Source organism: Natrix helvetica (assembly GCF_964273705.1).
Source record: "Natrix helvetica genome assembly, chromosome: 1".
Taxonomy (NCBI): domain Eukaryota; kingdom Metazoa; phylum Chordata; class Lepidosauria; order Squamata; family Natricidae; genus Natrix; species Natrix helvetica.
The window spans coordinates 73,918,339-73,943,621 of record NC_138548.1 but is presented as its reverse complement, the minus strand read 5'-3'; the positions used below and the strand labels follow the sequence as shown (position 1 = coordinate 73,943,621).

The 25,283-nt window shown below is 39.8% G+C and overlaps 1 protein-coding gene across 1 annotated transcript; it reads right to left on the bottom strand.

Annotated features, from left to right (window-relative positions):
- Nucleotides 1-356: 356 nt before the first annotated feature.
- Nucleotides 357-22,790, bottom strand: ZFYVE1 (zinc finger FYVE-type containing 1). Its single transcript, XM_081950620.1, has 12 exons — nt 22,458-22,790; nt 20,711-21,540; nt 17,214-17,718; nt 15,471-15,685; nt 12,569-12,675; nt 9,654-9,762; nt 7,754-7,851; nt 7,539-7,656; nt 6,776-6,946; nt 5,072-5,252; nt 3,229-3,342; nt 357-2,317 (listed from the first exon to the last, which is right to left on the bottom strand). Exons 2-12 carry the CDS (start codon nt 21,206-21,208, stop codon nt 2,085-2,087), a joined length of 2,349 nt encoding a protein of 782 aa, XP_081806746.1. The 5' UTR covers nt 21,209-21,540; nt 22,458-22,790; the 3' UTR covers nt 357-2,084.
- Between the last annotated feature and the right edge of the window lie 2,493 nt (nt 22,791-25,283).

The following is a 25,283-nucleotide window of genomic DNA, read 5'->3' as shown; positions in this document are numbered from 1 at the left end:
TTATTATATAATTTGTGATTACAGGTTTTTCTACTAAAATAAAAGAGTTTTTATTTTAGTAGAAAACACTGTTCCTATGGTATATTTGGCTCTATTCTAAAGATGATGTTTTAGACCCACTTAGTGACATAATGAAGGCCATGCAACTTCAGTCCTTCAACAGCATCAGTAGTATATTGAGTCTACCATGTCTTGCACTGTAGAATGCCTAGTCACTTGGAACAATGCAACTTGAAATTAACATAGCTTAAAGACACCAGGATGGTGAAGACAGCATTGGCAAACATTGAACTGAGCTTCTTAGAATGAAGTTTGGTTTTTTTTAAAAAAAACAACTACATAAAACAAGCTTGCAAGTGAATATTTTATATGAGGAACGTTCAGTATTTCTGTATGTGCAATAACATGGTGGAAGAGCTACATGCATGAAGAACACACTGTACAAACAAATTCCATTTTTATGTTCCACCACAATTCAAAACTAAAAATAATATTGGGGGGGGGGGGAAATCCTCCACCTTGGAGGATAGAATTATTACGAGGACATAAAGACTATTCAGTTTCTAATTACAAAATACATATTAAATCATGTATAATTCAGAAATGTGTTACTATATAATCCAATTCTGTTTTGATTACAAAGTCAATACTATATTTTTTCTCTAGTGACAGCGTAAGACTAGGCAGGCATTCAGAAAAAAATCACACTTTTTCAGAAGGGGTAAGTCCTTTGTAGCACTTAATTTAATACAGTCCTAAAACTGGATTTCAGATAAGATATACAAGAATATACTTAATAAATTGGAAAACAGTGTTAGATATCATGCCAAAGTCCAGCCATTATTAATGTAGATAGTCTCCACCACAGGAATGTGCCATTTGACTCAGAAGAGGCTAAAAGGGAATTTTTAAAATTAAGCTTCTGATGGTATCTTTCATTGTAACAAGATGCACAGAAAAGCCTAATCCTATGATTTTATTCAGTGATTAGATCAATGCCTCAAAATGGTTCAGTACAGGGCTGTTGTAAAAAAAAAAAAGCCATTGTCTCAATTGCTTGTACACTTGGAGGATTGCCCATGTTCAGTTTTGTTTGAGTGCTTTGAGGGTCCTTTCAGACATTTGCCAACTTAACAAAGAACTAAAGCTTGGGAAGCTAAACAAACACTACACTGCTAGGTATGGAATTTTGCTTCGTACTTACCACTGCTTTCAGTCTGGAGATGTTTGATGAAGAAATGAGAATATATCACAAAGAAATCCACAACCTCACAAGTTTGTGGATAAGAGGAGTTACGGATTCATCACCTCAGAATTAAACTGAAATGGCTTTATAGATAAGTTTTGGGTTTGTGGCACAAATTTAATTTCTCTCCAAACTTGAACTGTGTTTAATACAAGAGCTTCCAATCTTGCACGTTAGACCACACACAAAGTAATAAACAGCATTCCTCCTCTTTCCAGCTTTGACTGGGAAGACCCTACCAACAGAAGGAAGCCAGAAAAGGGTAAGATAAATAGGGCTGATAGAGTTGCAATGGCCAGACCAAAGGCTTGGTACTCTGTATCTAAAACCAAGGCTCATGAATGGTGATTATTTCAAGTGACCAACTTGTAGAATCACAATTATTGAAATTCATGATGCTGTAAGTAGCAGAATGCTTCAAACAAATGAATCCCAAGGCACTCAAGAGGTTGTGCTTGATCCATTACACTTTAAAAAAATCCAATTTCTATTTACGTTTCAATGTTAACAGTAAATCATAACTGCTTCATCAGCCAACTGCATTTAACATACTACATTATAGGGATACAGAAATACATACAGTTGACTGGTATATACTGGATTTGGGATTCCTCAATTTATTGCAAGCTTCTCCACATACTCCAATCCTCAACTTCCATGATCACAACCGGCAATCAAGCCTTCTCTGGGCTATTGATTATTCCACATTACTGAAATCTACACATGTAAAGAAGGCTAGACTTGAGGAGCATGCATTCTGCCTAGTGTTTCTTTTTCCTTTTTTATCTTAACCCTGAGAAGCTACGGTGTTACTGCGTGCCCAGAAGGAAAGTTAGGGTTAAAGATCACCAGGCTTTTTATTGCAATTAAAACAGACTCTAACTGGATGGTCCCAACCACGGGAAGGGACAGCTCTGCGCTCATGGGAGCATTCATCACAGAAGCCCTGGCCGCAAGCACGACAGTGATGCTTTGACAATTTGATGTTGAATTCCTTCCGGCAATTGTGGCAGTGTAAGATCTCGTGGTCAGGCACCCAGTAGGCAGGCCTAGCGGCATCCTTCACCAGACCTGTAAATGATCAGAAAAATCCCACAAAGCTAGTTTGTTATCAGTGAAGCAAGGCAAAAGTTACAAAGTCCCTTCTGTTGGCTTACAAAAAAACTAAATCTAAAGTTTGTGTATGTTTATACCTTAATTATGTTAAGCTATGTCTGTTAGTCCCTCTGTATAGTGGCTCTGCCTATTGACACAGCCAGGAAAGAAAACACTACTCGGAAATGTTTCTGCCTCCCACTGAAATTTGAAAATACCTGGCCTTAATCACAAAGTGAGGGTAACTCAAGTTTACTTAATTTATAAACCCATCAATTAAGAAGTACCAGCTGCTGCAGAGGCAGATCTGTTCATTCCCCTGCATGTTCCCCTCCCCCCAGCCTATTTTTGTAATTACCATGTTTCCCGGAAATAAAAATTAACCCGAAAATAAGCCCTACCATGGTTTTTTCTTGCATATGCTCCTAATATAAGTCCTATACCCCAAATAAGCCCTACTTACATGCCTGTGCAGCCAACCACCCGCTCATTCCGACAGGTTGCTTGTGGTGCTGCAGCCACGAGGCGAGGGGTAGAGCTGCCCCACGCGCCCCACACCAGCTTACTTCTGGGTCCCGGCAGCCAGGTCATCCGCACTCCAACATCTGCCTCACCTCGCAGCGGCAACTCCAGCAGCCTGTCCATCAGGACCTCACTTGGCAGCCAGCCCACCTCTTCTGCGGCCTCCTGCCCCACCGCAAGCAAGCAGAAGAAGTGGGCCTCCCATGTATTCTTAAGGTACATGGTGAAAAAAAATAAGACGTCTCCCGAAAATAAGTCCTAATACTTATTTTGGAGCCCAAAAGAAAATAAGACTGGATTTTATTTTTGGGGAAACACGGTAGTAAGAAGCTCAGAACCTTTCTAAAGCCACGTGTAGCACTTACCCAGTGGGATGTCAATGGCAGTTACCACAGCCCCAAGTGTGTTCTGCACAGCTTCACCAACTTTCCTGGCAATCACTGTCCCTCCTTCCTCATCTGTTGATGCTTCAGCCACTTCTGCAAAACAGATGTTAGGGCTCAAAACCAAAAGCACAATCCCAAAGGAATCCCCTAACTCTATTTTAAAAACATCACAAAGTAAGAATAATTGTCTTAGGTTACCCAAATCAGATTCTGATTGAATGTTAGGAAAAACTTCCTCACAAGACTTATCTTAATCAAGATGATAAACTTCCCATTGAAGGATATACTTGAACAGAGGTTGGTCAGGCATCTGTCAGAAATTCTTTAATTTGGATTCAGTAGGCTAAATGGTTTCTTCTAATCATATGATTCTATGAAGCTCCCATAGATATCCTAGTCAGTCTACAGTGGAGGCCAAAATCCATTCAGTTAAATACCGGTTTTAAGAGCTTCAACCAAATTTGTGTAACTTTTCCAGATGAATGTGTTCATAGGTAAATTTGAGGACTATTTCTCATATTTCTGTTGGCCTTTGAGAAATCTGCATGACTTCCAGCTGCTATCAAATGAACAAGTGACAGAGTGACATCCTCACAGCAGCCTATAAAGCTAGCAGTTATTGTGTGTCCTATTGTGATTATCTCGTTTATCTCCAGATGTTTCTGCTTTCCCAGTACAATCCAGCAGAATAGATGTGCTCCAGGTAGGGGACCATTTAGCTTTGCCTGTCTGGAGCCTAAGAAGCATGGCTTCTGTTCTGCACCTCTCACCCACTAGAACACCTTCCCCTCAGAGTTAAGGACATCGTTCTTTCTCCTGAGGTTCCTGTAAACTTCAAAAAACCTTCAGTCTGGGATTGGTTTTTATTATGTTTTAATGATCCATGTTTTGTGTTGTTGTTGAAGCCTGTGGGATTCAAAGTTTTTAGCTTTTTCTTTAGTTTTCCTAGGTTTGTACACTGCAAAGAGTTCATTGGAGTTGGGCAGCCAATACATTCAAATAAATAAATAACCTAAAATGGTTCGCTTTTAAGCCAACAAAAGATGCAACTGGCAAGGACACCAACTAAATAAGATAAATTACTGAAAAAAATCCCTCATGCTTTAACAATTTATTATGAATATGAGAGACTTGCAAGAACAGTAAACTGAATAATACACAGGCTGCTTATGTGATTTCGTGTCCCGAGGTAATAATTTCTTATATTTTCTTCAGTGCATTTTTTTTACATTTATATTTCACTTTTTCTCAGGAAACTTAAGATGGCATGAATTGGTATCACCCTTAATTTTATCTCCACAGCAATAACCTGTGGACTGAGTAGCCTAAAATCATCTAATGAGCTCCACACATTAAGTGGGATTGAAATTTGGGGTTCCTTGGATGAAGTCCAACATCTTAGATAACGCACAGTATATAATAGCATTAGCTTCAACAGTGACTGAAATGAGCTGCATATAACGGAAAGAGATTCCAAAAGGTTCTGTCCAAGTCATATGTCAATTGAATTTATATAAAGTATTAACCTTACTATCAGTTGTATTTAGGCTGACCATATTCAGTCATTTCTGTCATTGAATTGCAGTTTGGCGAACCATTAATATATATCTTGTGCGAATTCAACCTTGGAGAAGACCCAGTGAAATTAATGAGAGTATGTTAGTTACAAGTAGCTGATCACAGGTATTGTTTAGTTTGATTTCATTTTCATACATCACAAGATTTACATTTTCACAATACGGTATTCATTTTAAAAAAACAACCCACAATTGTTGGTTCCTCATTTCGATTTTCACACGTAGTATGATCAAGACAAGATTACCTAATTGAACGCCCCTGTTGTCATAACAGCTGTCGCATACTCGCACAGGTGTGGGTCCCCAACCACGTTCCGGGACAGGGCGGGTCTTGGATGAACAGCCATCACAAAAACCTTCTCCACACGCCCGACAATGGTGCTTGGTGTCATTATCTTTAAAAGATATACCACATTTCCTACAGTTCTGAACAAGAAAGGATGAACAAAGTCAAAACACTGCAAGATTCTCCCCCCTCCCCGTTTAATTAAAATGAAGGGGAAAAAGTAGATGAAGATGTATTTAAGCCGCTCAATTGGCTTTGGCTAAGCTAGCTTTTCTCAACTCAATGTCCTTCAAAAATAATCAAATTCAACTCTCATTCTGATAGGAACAATGTTGTCTGTCAACTTGCATCATCTATTGACCTGTTTAGCTTAGCGTTTGTGCTGACTGACTTATTTAGACAGGAGCTTTTCCAGTTCTATTTAGAAATAGCTAGGCCCTTTCCAAGCAAAATATATGCTCTGTCATTGGACGATGGCTCTTGGTAAAAATTGTAAATAAATATATTTGAATTGCGCCAAATCAGGGAAGAATAGATTAAACCAACATTACTATATTCCTCACTAATATGGATATCTTCACTAAGATGGCCCCCTGAGAGAATCTTGGCAGATGCTTAGAGATTATTAGGCATAGTATTGGTGTCTTATCCAAGATGCTTGTGGGCTAGTTTTTAGCCCTGAAGACAGAGAAGGAAAAAATCAAAATAATCAATCATTGGTTACTGTCAGGAATTCTGACTTTAAAGGAGCAGAAAAAGATAGGCTTGGTCAATTAGCATATAGTATATAGCCGTGATGGCGAATCTATGGCAAGCGTGCCACAGGTGGCATGTGAAGCCCTCTATGCAGGCACGTGAGCTGTCGCCACCATGCATGAGTGTGCCTCCCACCGGCCAGCTGCTTTTCAGGTCTGCTGCGCATGCGCAGGGGTTGGTGCATGCGAGAGATACACACACATGCATGGAAGGGTGGGAACGCATGCATACGCGGAGGGTAGGAGGCGGTGCGCCCCCCTGGCACTCCATTTTTGGTCCTAGGAAGTTTCAGGGAGGCCTACTAGGCCCCAAACGGGGTGCGGGGCATCCAGCGCTCCCCCCACAGCCCATTTTTTATCCCAGGAGGCTTCAGGGAGGCCTGCTAGGCCCAAAATGGGGCACGAGGGGGTCGCACTTGTGTGTGCAGGGCATGCGGGGGGAGGGGTCGCATGTACATTGCATTATGGGTGTGGGCCCACACATGCGTGCTCTCACACGCATGAGCATGCGTTCGGCATGCGACGACAAAAAGGTTAGCCGTCTCTGGTATATAGAAGCAAATCTTGTTGGAATGAAAACTACACCCTGGAAATGAAAGTTGTCCGTTGTTCTTCTACATTTCAAGAATAGAGAAAACAGAAAACCCAGCTGATGTTTTAGACAGTCTGCCTATCATGCCCCCTAGGCTTTAAAACAAAAAACACCTCCTAGGAATAATTTATACTCTTTCCGGGAGAGTAACTATTTGCAATTCTGCAAAGCAAAACAAAAAACCTTAAGTCTATAGATTTGTACATTGTAATCAATGCATTTAAACAAATCATGAACCATGACTTCAGCTCTTCGGAAAAAGCAAAGTAAAGAAAAACAAGAAACATTTGCAAATCATTATGGTGGTGTTGGGTACCAGAATCTGGGAATTGGGTTTCCAATAAGCCGGAGCAATTTGATCTGTCAACCACGAGGTTACAGCTTTGGTAGGTCCCAAGCTGAGTTCAGACATTGACTGTGCCATGAAATTCATTCCATCGATCAGGCGCTGAGCAGCATTGTTATTGTCCTTCAGGCTGCAATCTGTCTGAAATGAAACAGAAACGTGAACATCTTATTTTGTTTGACTGCTGCTGCTAAGCTAAGTGCAGCACATCAGAAGTAGTGCAAGTTCCATGCACTTGCCTTGGAAGGTCACTTAGGAAGAACTTTAAACAGCCAGTCATTGGAAATTCTTTTCTAATGTCAATTCCAGGGAAGGAATTAGCAACCCAGAATAAAGAACACCTATTATCAATGATAGTCATATTGAGGTTGGTTTAATTGAACTCAGTGGCCTAAATTGGGTGATTTTAATAGTTTGGGTGTGCCTCCTTAGCACCTTAGCCAAAATCCTGAGGGAAGTGTTTAAGGGTGTGAATGAATGGCTTACCTCTGCTTTCATTATGCACCTTCAACATCCTTCCAAAATGTTACAAAACAGACCAAATCACTTTGTGGAGGCCTGAAACAGTGGACATCACTGGATACCCTCCTGTTACACACACACACACACACACACACACACACACACACACACACCTCAGCTCAAAGTTTGTCCATCCTTTATCTAAGTGGTCCTTTCCAAATCTTATGGTTCTAAAAAAAAGCTGGAAACCAATCACTGCCAACCAACTTACTCCTGGCCAGACGTGTACGATTTCCGTCCTCACCACAGTATCCACAGGATCTTGGTTCCCAAACCAGTATTGTCGGCTACGGTACACAACTCCACAATTGGGGCACTCAATTACATATCTGCAAGTACGGAAGAAAAGAGCTGCTCACTTCAGCCAGAAGTGATAAGACTAGGAATCTTCCTCTGCTGAAAGGGAAGGGATGGACCTATACTTACCCTGACCAGGCGTACTTAGCAAGGCCCATCCAAGGGGAATCTGTCGAAGCAGATGTTTTGGGCACTACCCTAACCTCTTGACCATGTTCGTAACAACCCTGAAAAGCAGGACATCAGTTAAAAAGCTTTTCTCTTCAAATATCAATGTTCAGGCCTACTCTGCACACATTTTTTTTTCTTTTTAGAAAAGTAGTAGTAAGAAATCTCATGAGATGGATATTTTTATGACAACATAAACATATATAAAATGTATCACGGTTTTAAGCAGAAAATAGAAACCACAAATAAATTAGGAAAATCATCATCATTTCTAGCTGAAAACTACTATCTGGGAGCTACCAAAATGAAATCCCAGTTCCCAGTTCATGTTGTTTCTATTACTTAGGACTGCTAGAATTAGCTACATCATGTAATATGGACAGAAAAAAAGAAACAAGGGCTTGCAGGGACCTTCTTTACTCTATCTGTGACACCTTATTGCTATTCATAACATCCAAAAAGATTAAAATATTTTCAAAAGGTGAAAAAATGTTTTGATTCAGTACATTGCCAGAAATAACCCAGAGAGAGGTTTAAATTTTTTTTTTTAAAGAACTCTAATTTTACCTAGGAAATCCAAAAATCTGACTATTGTAAATTGGAATGTGGTTGAGAAAGAAATGTTGCAAATGCATCTGACAAGCAACTGGGATTCAAAAAGTAGCAGAAAATTGAACTATGAAAGAAAAAAGAAAAAGGCTTTGCTTTATTACATATTTGCTCCTTTTTTCTGTGGTATTTCAAAGAGTATACTAATAACAATGGGAAATAATGCCTTGGTAAGGCCACACTTGGAATACTGCATTCAGTTTTGGTCGACACGATGTAAAAAAGATGTGGAGACTCTAGAAAGAGTGCAGAGAAGAACAACAAAGATGATTAAGGGACTGGAGACTAAAACATATGAAGAACAGTTGCAGGAACTGGGTATGTCTAGTTTAAAGAAAAGAAGGACCAGGGGAGACATGATAGCATTGTTCCAATATCTCAGGGGTTGCCACAAAGAAGAGGGAGTCAAACTATTCTCCAAGACATCTGAGGGTAGAACAAGAAGCAATGGGTGGAAACTAATCAAGGAGAGAAGCAACTTAGAACTGAGGAGAAATTTCCTGACAGTTAGAACAATTAATCAGTGGAACAGCTTGCCTCCAGAAGTTGTGAATGCCCCAACACTGGAAGTCTTTAAGAAGATGTTGGATAGCTATGTGTCTGAATCGGTATAGGGTTTCCTGCCTAGGCAGGGGGTTGGACTAGAAGACCTCCAAGGTCCCTTCCAACTCTGCTATTGTACTGTAAATGGCTAATTTCTAAAGCAGTCTTCCCCTGCCTGAAAAAAACATCCCAGACATGTTGAAGCACATATTTTATATCAAATAAAGATAAGATAGCATCACATGGATGCAGATTTCTCTAGTTTCATAATTTGGTGCTCCAAATAACTTTGCTCTTAATTCACATGAAGAATAGTAGAAAATTAGAAATGGACTTCCAAATGGATTTTTTTAAAGAGTTGCTCCAAACAGCTTGGCTTCTAATTCACCTGAAAAAGTGCATTAGTAATAAATAAGGCCTGGATTTCCTTGAGAAATTGAGTAACGTGCTTTTAGATGACAATCATCAATTACCTATCTTCCCAAGAAACCTGGCAAAAAGACCTCTTGACTGTGGAAATAATGAGGCAGTCTAATTAAAGTACCAACAGTTTAACAATACAAACCCATTTGCCCAATGGTAAAACAGTACAAACCCATTTCCAATTGCAAGCTGCTAAACCACTGCAGATGAACTGTGGATCACCTTCAGCTTAGCAGCTCATGGTCTCCTCCAGTACCAGAAATGCCACTTTCCTTGCTCCACTCACCTTGCAAGTGAATACTCGATTATCATACTGATGAGTGTATCTACAGCGATTCTTAGCTTCATGGGGCATTCCTTCTTTTGCATGGTTCATGCTGTTCTTACACCCACTTCTAAAGTTGCAAAATAAAGCAGAAAAGGATCAGGGGTCAAACAGCTGGCACGACATATCTCAGAACAGTATAATAATTCAATTTTACAAGCTTGTCCTAAGTAACATTAGAATCAAACTCTTTTTACATGCTGTACTTCATCTCAGAAAAAGTGAGTTTTCAAAAAACAAATGAATAGGGGAAGGAAGAACTGGAAAAAGAGACAAAACTAAGTTTTGTTCCTTCACCTAAAGGTAAAGGTCCCTATGTTGTTTCTATATTAGACTTACGATAGTGTAGTATAACAACTTAATTTGATAATATGACCTTGCAATAATATCATTGCTGGCAGATCTTGACAGGAAAAAGTAGCACCATTGGAAGGGGGGAAATGTCATTGCAATAGTTATTCAAAGGTAGTCAGCAAAAAGATGGAGACATTTACTTTATCTTTTTGCACTTTTGTCTGTACTGACAAGTTAAAATTGAATATTTGATGTATTTGGGGGTCCTACTGCCTTATATTTATATACAGTTTGGTTTCCCCTGGTAATTTTATAACTATCAAAATCTAATGCTCAGTTGATTACCTTGAAACAACCATAACAGTACACAAAGAAATTATTCATCTATACCAGAGGTTCCCAATCTTTTTCGGTTTGCGGCTCCCATAACACTTCGGATTTTTTCCGCGGCTCCCTTAATAGGTACATCCGATTTTTTTAAATTTTTGACTTTTTAAGGATTTGGAAATCTACTTTTTAGTTCGTTAAGGTTAGGTTAATTGAAAAATAAATTAAACACGAGCTTTAAATTCACAATTTATTGAACATTGTTTAATGATTTAAAATTATTAATGGGATGGATGGGCTTGTTGTTCGCTGCACAACTTCTCAAATCTTGGAATAAAATTGGAAATGGCAACTCTCATTTCTTGCTCGACGTTAATTTTCGAGCGATATTTACTTTTTATTACCGCGACTGCCGAAAACCCAGCTTCGCACAAATAGGACCGCGGATTGTCATCAGATCCGTAGGCTGGAGCCGTGCAAGAAGTCCGCTTGGGTGGGGAGGGAGGGAAGCCCTTGGCCGCCCGTCCTCGCCACCGCCACCCCTTCAGCCCTGGTACTGGGACGCCTTGGCAGCGCTCGCCTCGCGCGGCAGCAAAGTGTGTGTGTGTGTGTAATGGGGGTCTGGCTGGGACCGATCAGCTGAGAGGCTGGCGAAGAAGCGGCGCTTGGAGGAAGAAGGCAGAGATGCTGGCTGGCATTCGCTTATTTTTCGCCGCCGCTGCCCCGGCAGAAAGGAGCATTACCACCCCTCCCTGCTGGTTGCAGCCCAGGCCCCGCCTGCCCTGCTTAGCTGAAAGTGGCAAGGGAGCAAGCCGCGATGAGCAGGAAGGGAAATGAGCGCCGGCCACACACACACACACACCACTTGTTGCCGTGCAAGGTGAGCGCTGCTGGGGAGAAATCAGGGGGAGAGGGGGGAGAAGACCATCCCTAGCAGAAGATTGTTTTCTTCTCCCCCTCCCAGATTTCTCCCCAGCAGCGCTGCTCTCGCACGGCAACAAGCGGTGTGTGTGTGTGTGTGTGTGTGTGTGTGTAACGGGCTGGATGGGACCGATCACCTGAGAGGCTGGCAAAGAAGTCTTCCCCACTGCCGCGAAAAGGCAGGGATAGTGGCCAGCGCTCATTTCCCTTCCTGCTCATCGCGGCTTGCTCCCTCGCCACTTTCAGCTAAGCAGGGCAGGCGGGGCCTGGGCTGCAACCAGCAGGGAGGGGGTGGTAATGCTCCGTCCTGCCGGGGCGGCGGCGGCAAAAAGTAAGGGAAGCGAATGCCAGCCAGCATCTCTGCCTTCTTCCTCCGAGCGCCGCTTCTTTGCCAGCCTCTCAGCTGATCGGTCCCAGCCAGACCCCCATTACACACACGCACACACACACTTTGCTGCCGCGTGAGGCGAGCGCTGCCAGGGAGAGATCAGGGGGAGGCGAGGGGGGGAGAAGGCATCCCTAGCAGAAGTTTGTGTTCTTCTCCCCCTCCTGCTGATTTCTCCCCGGCAGCGCTAGTTGAATATTTGAATATTAATTAATTGAATATTTTGCGGCACCCTTATGACGATAGCGCGGCTCCCCAGGGAGCCGCGGCGCACACTTTGGGAATCACTGATCTATACAACAACAAAACGAAAGAGAAATGAAAAGGACAACAAAAAATTCACATAAAGAAAAGACATATGTATCAATAACGAACTGCTCTTACAATAATTACTACAATTTTAGCAATAATCATCAAGATTAAAGGTGTGGATTTTAGCTGGTTTCTAGTTCCATTTCATGAGGGTCAAATGTCTTTCTAGTACCAGAGAACTATTTATTGAACTCAAACTGGAAATATGACATTGCAACAAATGGAACTTCCATTTCTAGATTAATCTATTGAGTGTTATCCAAAAGGAAATAGAGTCACTTTAAATTTGTTACATTTTTATGATACCCCAAATCCTATCTTCTTAATGGGAAAGCTTAATTATTATCTAAAATAACACCAAGGCCATTTAAAATGAATGTGTCAGGTCATATACAACCTCGCAACAAACAAAGCAAATAAAAAATCAAATTTGAAAAGTCATCCAACATTCATAAATGTATGAGCCACACCTCACTGGTTTAGCAGCAGACATGATCTGAAATATATACTGGAAGAAACTCTTCAACAAAATAAACGATGCCTTGCTACTCTTAGAATCACTCCAACATTACAACATATAGTACATTTTCTAGGACTAAATAAACTTTATTCAAATCTGGGCCTCACATCTACTCACCCGCAGCTGAGACATACAGAGGAGCAGGTAAAATACTCATCTGGAAAGAAGGAGCTATGAGCCATCTGATCATCTGGAATTTCACCACAGAATCGATCACTTAATGCCTAGATAATGAGAAAGAAAAATCATTAATAAGCTCATTAGTGCTTATGGTAAATATGTTGAATACACAACAATTTTGTGGAAAGTTATAAGGGCAAGGGACCAGCAGCCTGTGACCCTCAAAACTCCTCCCCTCCCTTTCTTTTTTTTAAAATACTCATCAATGCACAACTGAATTTTAGGTGTACAGTTGCTGAAAGAGGTGGGGGGGGGAAGCAATTGGGAATTCAGGATTGGATTCACCCCTCCTACAAATCCCTGGTTGTTTAACAATGGCTTATGAATGAACCATAATTGGCTCGATTCAAACAACACATTATGCAAGTATCAAACAAAGTACTTTGTGCCTTAATGTAGAACCTATTAGTTTCTTCATTATTGTTTTGTTATCTGTCTTTTAACATCAGAATAATCTGTTATTCCTTTTCCATTATGAATTTTTAGCCCAGAGCATTTTTTAAAATAGTTTAGGAAGCATCCCAATGGTTATGAATGAAGAAGTTAACCATCAACTGAGATATCAGCATAGAAAAGAGTAAAAAAAAATCTTGTTCCCCCAAAGAAATGTATTAATAGCAAAATCAAAAGTTTAGGAAGTATGTGAACTTTGCAGAGGTCAGTCATAAACAAGCATAAAGAAGCCACTAATCTCCTAACCCCTGGGAATTCTTAGCCAGGCTGGAACTTTTTAAAGGAAACCTTATAGGAGAAAATTTCCCCGAGGGATTGTTATTTTTATTTATTTATCTATCCAGTGTCACTTTTTCCATTCATTTTAATCGGGAAATAAACCCTAAACGAATATATCTTAAAAGCTAATGGCTGAGCACAGTCGTTATCCTAAATCATGTTTCATGCTGCAAAACTACAAAGGATTTGGGTAGTAAAATAATAATAGGTAGTTTAGTATTATTTTTTTCATGGAATAAACAGATATGTTTCTTATTGAATCATGCATAGTCATCAAATAGCTGTAGGGAAGGTAACAATAATCACTGACTATATCACCTACATTTCATTTCCTTTCTGTAGGAAAGGACAAATGAAAAATCCACTCCATGAGGAAAGGTGAAGACAAAGTTTTAGTGAAGAAACATTTCAAGGAGTCTGCACTTCAAAAACTTCTCCACATGGTAAAGTACAGAAGGATTTGTACCGCTACATTTCCCTGCTGCTACTCAGCATCTTACATTGCCCCCTGAAGAACCTTGGTTCTAGCTTGTTTGTTCTAGGTACCACATCTTTGGTATCTATCAATGAAAGTCTAGTTTCTCGCTTAAGGAAATTGAGGAAAGTCAAGGCAAACCAACGAATGAGTTGTTGCCTAGAGACCATGTCCTGTCAGTTACCGTGGTAACAATATGGACCTTTCCATTGCACTACAATAGCTCAGTTCTGACGGCTTATGTATTTATAGTGCTCTGGCACCCAGCCTGAGACACAAAGTGTTTAGATTACAGATATTATCAAAACTAGTTCTGCCAAAGCAGACCAAAAAAAAAAAAAAAAGAATTGAATCTGCGTGGGCTCTTCACTAGGTCCACATCGAAACCAAAGTTTCTTCTAGCTCAGTTTATTTTGTATGTATGCATGTATGTATGTATGTGTTTGTTTGTTTGTTTGTTTGTTTCAATTTACTTATTTTTATTTTATATTTTATTTTATTTATAAAAATTATTTGCTACCCATCTTACCCTAGGGCAATGATGGTTAATCTTTTTGTTGCCGTATGCCAAAAATGGGCATGCAACCCATAATGCAATGTGCACGCAACCACCACCACCACGCCCCCCCTGCCCATGCACTAAGCTTGGATAATGGTTCGTGTGCCCACAGAGGGCTCTGCATGCCACCTGTGGCACGCATGCCATAGGTTCACCATCATGGCTCTAGGGTAACTCTGGGTGGCTTAGTTACATCTAAGTTAAAACATAAAAAGTTACAATCAAACATTTATTTATTTAACAGAAGAGGGAAAATAAGAGATCTGAACTAACTGTTGATTTTTCCAAAGTTCTGGCACATTTTTCCTACTAGACAGATGAGGAAGATCTAATTCTTTTTCTCATATGGCTTGACTCCCTTACTGTACCATTCTGGGCTTGCCAATTCTTGAGGCGCGGTTGCTCTACATTACTTTTTAAATTCACAGGATGAGAAACAAGGCATATCATTTGCAAAAGAATTATACCAAATTATACCAGTGGTGGGTTTCAAAAATTTTTAGAACCTCTTCTGTAGGTGTGGCCTGCTTTGTAGGAGTGGCTTGCCAGCCATGTGACTGAGTGGGAGTGGCTTGCCAGCCATGTGACTGGGTGGGCATGGCCAACTTGTAAAATGCAGTGAAACTCACTTAACAACACTCTTGCTTAGCAACCAAAATGTTGGCTCAGAAACTCTGGCATTTGAAGCACGCAAGTCTTAAAGTTGTCAAGTTACAAGACCCTTGCACCCCTAACTCTTTAGAAAAAAAATTCCAGGGGTGTTCAAACTTGACAGCTTTGTGGACTTCAACTCCCAGAATTCCTCCTCTCGCTCTTCATCTTGATGATATGCGGATGGGTGGGGGGAGGGAGCTGGAACTGGTTCTAAACGGCACTGTAGATTTGTGGAACCTCTTCTATAGAAGAGGTTAGAACTGGCAGGAACCCACTCCTGAATTATACCATGAATTAATATGGGACAACTGTAATTTTTGGAATGTAGGCTCCTGCCACAGGATATAAACTGGAAAACATTAGCATTGCTGTCTCAGTTACAAATCTGGACTTATTTATATAGAGCAAATACTACTTACTTTGAGTGCTTTGTAGATAACTCCAGGAGGACGTGGAGAACGGGTGGTATTATTTTCTAGCTGCAGCTCCACAGAATGCCTGAGACTAGAAAAATCTGTTGGCGGGTTTTGTGTCCTTATCCCTTTGTAATGGATTGAGCTGAAGGATTCAGGGAAGAGACCAAGTTTGCGGAATCGATCCTGAATTAGTTTCTCAGGCACCTCAGAAGGATTATCTAAATGGATTTAACATGCAATTGTTAGTATGGTGGTGAACCACATAATTCTGAATATTTTTGATATATTGGAATATTTGGCACATTCTGAGTGTCACCTATTTCTGAAGAGCAGGGTAAAATAACAACGATGGGATAGCCAAAATTATGCAACAAATGGTTTATATTAGACCTTTAAGGGTTGTTCTATTTGTTGTTATATTTGTGGAAACACAAAAAAGAAAATATATGTGCAATGCATTTATGCCATGTCCTGATGGATGCCTGGTGTAATCACATTTCTGTTTAAAATCACATCTTCAAATAATCAGAAGCACTACAGATAAACCCATTCACCTAAACAGGGGCCATTATCAAATCATAAAAAATTAGAGTGGGGTAAAAATATTTAAGAGTCTAAAAGTTAAATCATCTTATTCTCACCTGGGAATAAGCTCCCTTAAGAGCATAAACAGTACCTGGCTACATTGGACCCCTGGCCCATGTAGTCCAGCAGTCTGTTCTCACAGCAGCCAACCTATTGTACAAGGAAGCTCACTAGCCTCCCAGAAGAATTTGGGAGTCTTTGTGGACTCAGTGCTCCTGCTCAGAGAGCAGGTGGCAGCCATCGCTGGTGGGAAGGGCTCTGCACAGATTCATCTGGTGCACCAATTGCACCCTTTCCTGGACCAGGAGGCCTTGCTCATGGTTGCCCATGCCTTGGTCCCCTCTCATTTGAATTACTGCAATAACTCTACCTGGGACCACCCGAAAACTTCAACGGGTCCAGAACACAGTTTTGGGATGTTCTAAGTTTGCCCATGTAACATCTCTGTTGTGAGAGCTACACTGACTTCCAGTGTTTTTATGGGTACAATTCAAGATGCTATTCATCACCTTCAAAGCCCTGTGTGAGACTATCTATGAGACCCGCCTTTCCCTAAAGACATCTATCTGTCCTAAAAGGTCAGATAGGGTGGGCGGGCTATCTGGTTCCCTCCCCCAAATATTGTCATCTAATTTGAGCTAGGAAGCATGCCTTTTCCATGGCAGTTCCTGATCTATGGAACATTTTGCCCACTGAAGTTCAGCAGACCTCCACCCTTTTACACTTCCATAAAGTCTTAAAGATTTCCTTTTTTTCTCCCAAGCATTGGGAGATTAGATGATGAGATGTTTGCATAGAGTTATATCAGGTTTTTCTTTTTATTGTTTTTAGTATTTTATATTTTTTCAGTTTTTAAAATGATTTTACAGGGAACTGCTCAGAATTGCCTGAAATATGGGCAGATATGTGAATGTTTGGGTGGACGGATGGATGGATGGATGGACGGACGGACAGACAAACAGATAGAGCATATTTACAGTAATCAATTTTTACTTCCACAGCGACACAGGCGATCAATTCAATCCAAGGGGAAACAATACTTTGATTCAGCGCTTTGCTGAAAAAGAGTGCTTCACTTGAAGATATGCTAAATCAATGCATCCTGCCTAAGTTTCATGCAGTCCTAATGCACAACATTATTTCCACCAAAATTCTACTCACCAGCACCCAATAACTGTGTGTACACAGTTTCATGAAAGATAATGACTCCAGGCCCCAAAGTGGACAATGGGACATCCAATCCACAACGGGCTGTGGTTGCTTTCAGTTCTTTGGTGAAGTGTTTCAGATATGCTTCTGATGCATCTCCAAGAAATTTGAAGAGATCATTGTGGAGTCTGTCAGCATGTGTACGGTAGATGATGAGATCTGAAATAGCCAGGACCTTTAGAAGCAGCCGGGTCCTCTGACTTAGATTCTCCATGGCACCAAGAAGACCCTCTGTGTCAATCACTACCATTTTATGAACAGGGTCATAGGCAGCCCAAACACCTACTGTACAAGACTCCTGGGCTGGAGATGTTTTAAAGACTTCACGGCCATAAAAGAAGGTGTGGTTAAGGGTATGAGATTTCCCATCCCCTGTATTCCCAAAAATAGACACCACCTTTACATGTTGGTCAGGCTTGCAGTTCAGTTTCCTGATGAATTCTTCTTCGTTCTCCACCTTCCAACACAAGGGGGAAAAATTAAGATTTTATAATGAGAACATTATAGCTGCTGAACTCTGCTACTACATAAACCTAGCTTGTAATCAAGCTGCCAATTACCACATTTAATCTGCAATGCTCAGAGTTGATCAGATTTGTATCAATGGGATCCCATAGTTTCATAACCTCTTCCAAGAATGTATCTTCATACTACCAGTTCCCAAATAGGTGGGGATATCTACCAATTTCAAAAGATTAACCAGTTGAACTTGGTGTACCGTTCTAATCTTAAAAGAACTCTAAAAACCTTACAGACTCTCTTAGAAAAGGATTGTAAACATTCAAAGCAACATGACAAAGGTTAAATTACAAATACAAAAACCATGGCATTCAAAGATCGTTCAAAACAAAACATACACTAAAATCTATAAAAGAGTGGTTCACGTCTCATAATAATTCTATAATACTTAATGTATCTGTTTAAGAGAGAACTAGGTCCAATATGCAAACTTAAATCAGTCACCTCACATACTCAACTGGATTAAATTTATATTGTTGCTTTCAGGATAAAATTGGGGAAGAAATGAATAAAAAAATTGATGCATCTTGAAAAGAAAATTCTTTTTTGTTCAACAAATAATTTTGGTTTTTTTAATGAGTATTTCTTTTTCTTATGCCTTCAAGTCAGTATTGACTTCTAGAGAGCATCTGGAAGTCTCCCTGCAAGTTTCTGGGCAAAGTTTTTTCAGTTTGCCATTGCCTTCTTACTGAGAAAGAGTTAATGGCTAGCTTTATGCCTAAGGCTAGACTAGAAGTCATAGTCTCCCAGTTTCTAGCTTGGTGCCTTAATCACGAGATCAAACTGGCTCTTGGGATCTATCATTTTCTCTTGTGATACTTTCCAATTGAATCATCCAGCACTTAAATAACAGGATCCTGGATTACCATACAACTATGGAATTTATTTCTGGGAGAACAAAAAGTGGGTATTTTGTTCAACTCGTATTAAAGGATGCCTTTAAATTAAATAGACATATAAAGGATCAATTTTAGTTCTCGCCTCAAACCCTTAAATTTATATTTTTTATCATATTCATTTCTAAGCAAAATTTGCAATGCACAGAAAAGGGATACTAGGTCTGCATGTGGAATGAAATGAAATAAAGTTCTACAGAGATAGAATAAAATGTATAACTTCATTCTGTGCATAACAGAGCCACTTTTAGTGTTCCTTCATATAAAACACTTGTTAAAAGTAAAAATGTTGTGCCAGAATAAATAGATACATCGAATTTTGAGAATACTAGCAGAAAATGGCTGCATGCAGAGGGTTAATTATTCCTCAAATGCTGGCCAGGAAAAGTGACTAGTCAGAAAATTAGAGAATGGGCCATTTCAATGTATAGCTGCTTAAGAAGTTGCAGATTGGTACAGTTTGGTTGTACTCTAAAGCACTATTTTCCCTTGAACTTAAAATACTGTACAGCCCAATCAGAAATGAAGGGAGTAAAAAAAAAAAAAGGCAAACGACAGATTAATCGTGTTTTCTTAATTTAGGATCTTTTTCTAATGTAATCTTTTTATGCATTGTTTAAATGTTTTATAAAGGCATTAACAATAATAAACTTCAGCAGCATTAAAGTCGCATATTTGTTTAATGCTTACATAGTATTGTCCTACTTTGTTCATCATCTCAATTCAACAAATTGCTACTATAGGTGAAAGATGAATAATATGATTAAGGATAATGTTTTGCCATGATCTTCACATGCCCAGAAAACAGCAATAATGTCTAATTGGGTTTACATTTTCTGCAACCTGGTACCCTATAGGCAAGTTGAAATTGTAGTCAACTGGCCATGGTGAGCAATTAAATTACAATTAATTGGTTGTGGTGCTTCTTACCATCTTTTTAAGGAAGGCTACAAATTAAAGGCAGGAAAGCAAAATTATTGTTCTTATTAAAGATATTGGTCCAAGGTTTAAACCAGACATTCAATAAATAGCAGCTTATGCCACCTAAAAGTTTCACGATGACTCATTCAATTTGTACTCATTGGGTACAAATGATTACACAGATCAGTTTTGCCAAAGTTGCTTACGGACTTTGGAATTTAAATGCTGGTTTCCCAGAAGTCAAACCCAAAAAATTTCTCCATAACCTCAAAAGAATAACAGCAATATAAATGGTGATGCCTCTGCCTGGTACAGCATCAGAACAAATCAACTATTTGGTTCCTATGTACAATTTATCCTCATCTTTTTATGTGTATGGAAACACTGCAGAAAAGCTCTGTTAAGGCAGATAGGTTAGGTACCCAGGAAGAAAAAATCATTTTGGTAAGTGTCCAAACATTCATGTAATTGATCAATTGTGCTAAACTATAATTTGATTTCTTTAATTTGGGTTTAGCACATTGATAGGGTACTCACATTGTATTATTAATAAATGGTTGGCCTAATCAGTTTACTGAATAAGCCACAATTGTCTGGATACACATGCTGTACTAAGCCATAAATTATAAACAATATTACTTGAATTTTCATCAAGCTATGTTAAAACCAGATCAATTATATTATGGCTTAGTGTGATGCCTGAAGACAGTAGGAAAAGATAGCAGTCATCTTCGAAATAAAAGCAATCCATGCCAGTGGTAGGTTGCCAATTTTTTTACGCGTTCCCACACATGCATGAACAGCCTCACGCTTCTGCTACTACACCGATCCGGGCCGAACTGGGAGTAACTCACCTCTGATCCATGCAGGCCAGACAGGGACAGCCAAAGGGACGGATGTGACCCAATGGTCATAAAATGCCCAGGTATGACTTATCATGTATCTTGTCAAATCAAAAGGAGAGTTTCACTTGAATATGAACTGATACAAATATGAAGGGAAACTCTTAGAGTGATAATTGAGTTTATTTTTTTCCAAAACAGCTTCATCCTGAACCAAATAAGACATTCTTATCAATCTCTATTCATTTTCAAAGCACACAATAATTCTTACCTGAATCTCCTCTGTTTCATCCACCAGCAGGAAGCTTACCACATGTTCTGTCATCTTCTTCCTCTTGGCCTCCTCATCCATTCCTTCCTCCTCTTGCTGCCCATGATGTTTGCCACTATGGTATACAGTAATGGGATGTTTCCTCTTGTTTCCACCAGCATGAGTTCTCTTCTGACATTCTAAACATAAGTTTATTTTGCATGCTTGGCACCTTACTGTTGCCCTTTGTCTAGAGCTTATGATATTGTTCTGCAGGATGCTGCCACTTGTAACTTTGCAGGTGTCACAGTATGGGACATGGCCAGGTTTGATTCGAGTCCGTTCATGATTTCGAAGTCTTTCTTGTCTATGCAGTTCTTCTTCGCAACGCTGGCACTGCAAGCTTCCACATTCATCACATTCAAAGATTGCTTCATCTGTGCCACTGCAAGCATAGCTTTCTTGACACAAAAGTGTGGTATTCAGTCCTTTATCTACAGATGGAGGTTGGGCACTCATCTTCCACAAATTATTACTTTATAAAACTGGGTTTTTTATCAGATACATACATTGGTTTGCCAAAGGACTAAAATTAGTTCTTGTCTTAAGAGAGGAAACTATAAAAGCTGGGATATATGTATCAGTTTTGATTCTTCACCTCTAAGATGCTTTCATGAAATGTATTTAAAAAATCCCACTTGGCCTAAGAATTGTAAATACAAATTTCCATAATGACTTGGGGGGGGGGGGCTGTAAAGTTCACACTTAAAGTCACAATAAACTTGGATACATGTAAGAAAAACAATCTGATATGCCTCCAAAATGTAAGCCAAGTCTTTTCTTTGTAATGTCTAAAACATAAGAGAAAACATTGATTTAATATATATGTGGAGAGAGAGAGAGAGAGAGAAAGAGAGAGAGAGAGAGAGAGAGAGAGAGAGAGAGAGAGAGAGGGAGAGGGGTACACATATTCATAAGCGGAATAAAAGTTTCGGATATTAAAAAGCCTGTTACTTTCTTTACATAATGTACTCCTCCTTCAAAGTGAAAAACAGTTATGGGTATGTTTAAAATATTTGCATAACAAAAGATACATTTGATTAAAATAGTCATATACAAAATCTCCCTTTGAGCTTCAAATATGATTAAAAACTACTTGGGGATCTTCCTATCATGTTGACAAGGATGATTTTACCAAACAAGTATAGGACTGAACACCGTTCAATTGAGAGGCCCATGTTTTTTGTTTTAAATAATTATAAATTACTTTCCATTCAAACTGCATGGCACTTAATCCTAAGTAAAAGTCTTTTGGATTGTACTTTTCCAAGCAATGATAGCATCTTTCATAAACACACACCAAGTAAACCACATCAAAGTTGGACATATTTTAAGCCCTACAAATAGACAATATGTCGTATAATGATGAATTATTTACTTAAAAGTTAAGCAATTAAAAAAAATTAACTTTAAGCTGCTTTTAAACGGGCCAAGAATGGGGGGAGGGGGAAGAGTGGTTACAGAAAACACATTGGTTCGGTGTTTACTTGTGACTCACTCGCTACCATGGGAAGATCTTGATGTAATCCTGTCTGATAATCTAAAGAACAAAATGTATAACTCACGGTTCGATTGAGTTACTTGAAAGCGCCACATCCAGATAATCGTAAACTAAATATAATTTCTCGCGAGGCGCTAAATCTCCCCGTGTAAACAAGAATAAGCGAGAGGAAGCGGAGTAAAATAAGACGACAAAAACAAACCGTACAGAAGAACGCCGCAGCCCGATCTATTGTTTATAAAACAATAGGCATCTTCTTCCTCCTCCTTTTCCTCCCTGCAAGTCTCTGTGACTAAGTAATCAAATCGTTGTCTCCTCCCCCGGCTCCTCTTTTTAACTACTAAACCCGGCAGTGGGCAGGGAGGGATCCCTTCCCCACCCCCAACCCCCGATAAAAGGAATTAACTATCTGGATCCCAGCGTGTGAACCTGGTGCCCCCGGTAGATATAAGGGCCAGTCTCAAAATCGCTTGTTTTCCCCCTTGTTGTCACTGTTGATCAGCTGATCTCAGGGAACTTCAGGGTTATTTTTTTTTTAAGGCAGGAAGATAGGTGGTCAAATGGGAAGGAGAAAGGGCGGACAGGTTGCATTGTGGGAAGTGCAGTATTTTTGCGTGCAGCTTTGGTGCTCTGGAAACGGAGAGAGCGCCTCAGAAGCAGTAAAACAGAATCGCGCAGCATAGAGAAAAGTCCCAGGGCTTATAATGATGGGAAAACGGTGGTAGCAATAAGAAAGTGAATGGACCAAACAGAATATACACTGTGCAGGATATTTGAATAAACACGAACCTTTAACATTTACAGCATATTATTCTTTACTGAAGATAAAAGTATGCAAACTGTTTTCAGAAAATGCTGAAGCATAAGACATTATACCTAATACACAATGGCATAACTGAGAAAGCCAACAAATACTTCCAAAAGTCAATTTGTGCTTCATTGACTATAGAAAGGCACCATATTACAGTAAGTCAGCCATGTCAAACAATGCAATCTCCTTAGGAAATAGGGAATCTCAGAATATCTAATTTTCCTAATGTGAAATCCAATCACGTGAAGTCTGGACAGAATACGTAACACAAAATTAGGTTCAGGATGGTGAAGGAATGAGGTAAGGCTTATTTGTTTAACCTACAGACTGAATCTATACTGAGGGAGGCTGGATTGGAAGATAAGCATGGTTTTAAAATGGGAGAAAAAAAATATCAACATCCTGCAGATGACACTCCTCCACTAGCTGAAAATGCTAACAATCTCGGTATCTAGGAATTAATGTCAAAGACCACAGGGAAAAATGGGATTGCAATTAAATATCAAGAATACCATTTGATTGTAACAGGGATAGCTACCAGAATCAACAATGTAGATATTAAAATGGTGATTAGCTTCTACCTTTTAAAATTGACTGTCAACAATAAAGGAGCCAGCACTCATGAAATATTCAGCAGTTTAGCACTTGCTATGGTAGCAATTAAGTGGACCTCAAGTTAGAACTCCACACTAATTACACTTAAGGAATATTAGCAATAGCACTTAGACTTATATACCACTTCATAGTGCTTTTACACTCCTCTCTAAGCGGTTTAGAGTCAGCATATTGCCCCCAACAACCTGGGTCCTCATTTTACTGACCTCTGAAGGATGGAAAGCTGAGTCAACCTTGAGCTGGTGAGTTTTGAACTGCCAAACTGCAGCTAGCAGTCAGCTGAAGTAGCCTGCAGTGCTGCACTCTAACCACTGTGCCACCTCGGCTCTTTGATGCCCCACAACAAATACAGGAGACAAAATCCTTGCCCTCTCCAAACTTTATATAGTACAGTTAATCCTCGACTTTCAACCACAACTGAGCCCCCAAATTCTGTTACTGAGACATTTATTAAATGAGTTTTGCCCCATTTTATGACGTTTCTTGCCAGTTATTAAATGAATCACTGCAATTGTTAAGTTAGTAACACAGTTGTTACGTGAATGTGGCTTCTCCATTGACTTTGCTTGTCAGAGGTCTCAAAAAAGCGCATGACCTGCAACCATCATAAATGTGAACCAGTTGCTTAGCATCTGAATTGTGATAAAATGATCATGGGGATGCTGGAAAGGTAAACTGTGAAAAATTGTCATATCACTTTTTTCATTGTCATTGTAACTTTGAACTGTCAGTAAATGACAGTTGTAAGACAGTTGTAACTGTTGTAAGTCAAGAAGCTATGGCAAATTTAGACAGCATACTAAAAAGTAGACATATCACCCTGCCAACAAAAGTGTGTATAGTCAAGGCTATGGTTTTCCCAGTTGCAAAGTATGGCAATGAAAGCTGGACCATAAAGAAGGCTGAGCACCAAAGAATTGAGGCCTTTGAACTATGGTGCTAGAGAAGTCTCCTGCAAGTCCCTAGGACTGCAAGGCGATCAAACCGGTCAGTCCTAGAGGAGATCCACCCTGACTGCTCTTTAGAAGGCCAGATCCTGAAGATGAAACTCAAATATTTTGCCCACTTAATGAGAAGGAAGGACTTATTGGAGAAGGGCCTAATGCTGGGAACGATTGAGGGCAAAAGAAGAAGGGGACAACAGAGAATGAGGTGGCTGGACAGAGTCACTGAAGCAGTAGGCATGAGCTTAAATGAACTCCAGAGGATGGTAGAGGACAGGAAGGCCTGGAGGAGCATTGTCCATGGGATCACGATGGGTCTGACACAACTTCACAACTAACAACAACAAAGTCAAGAACTACCTGTACAATAGCACAGGAACACAGTTATTTTACTGTTCTTCAATCTTTCGCCACCATTTGTCCTAATTGTTTAAGGCAAAAATCCGATTCAAGAGTAGAACATAGAGGGAGGAAAAATAGCAACTGCGAGACAATGAAAATGACAACTCTTTCCCTCTCGGCATTTAATGCTTCTAAACATTAGGAGTGTAAGATGTAGTCTGGAAAAACCACCAACATCAGATCGTATTAAGAATTTTCTGTATCTCTTTGCCAGTATCTATTGCTGGTCCGCATTTTTTCCAATTCAGATGGGTTAACATT

Bases quoted from the DNA above. Each gene is read 5' to 3' on its own strand.
- ZFYVE1 (XM_081950620.1), bottom strand. From the start codon at position 21,208: ATGAGTGCCCAACCTCCATCTGTAGATAAAGGACTGAATACCACACTT. The intron at 5,253-6,775 runs GTACCCAACACC...TTTCTTGTTCAG, and splicing joins AACCCAATTCCCAGATTCTG to AACTGTAGGAAATGTGGTAT. The intron at 2,318-3,228 runs GTAAGTGCTACA...GATCATTTACAG, and splicing joins TGCCATTGACATCCCACTGG to GTCTGGTGAAGGATGCCGCT.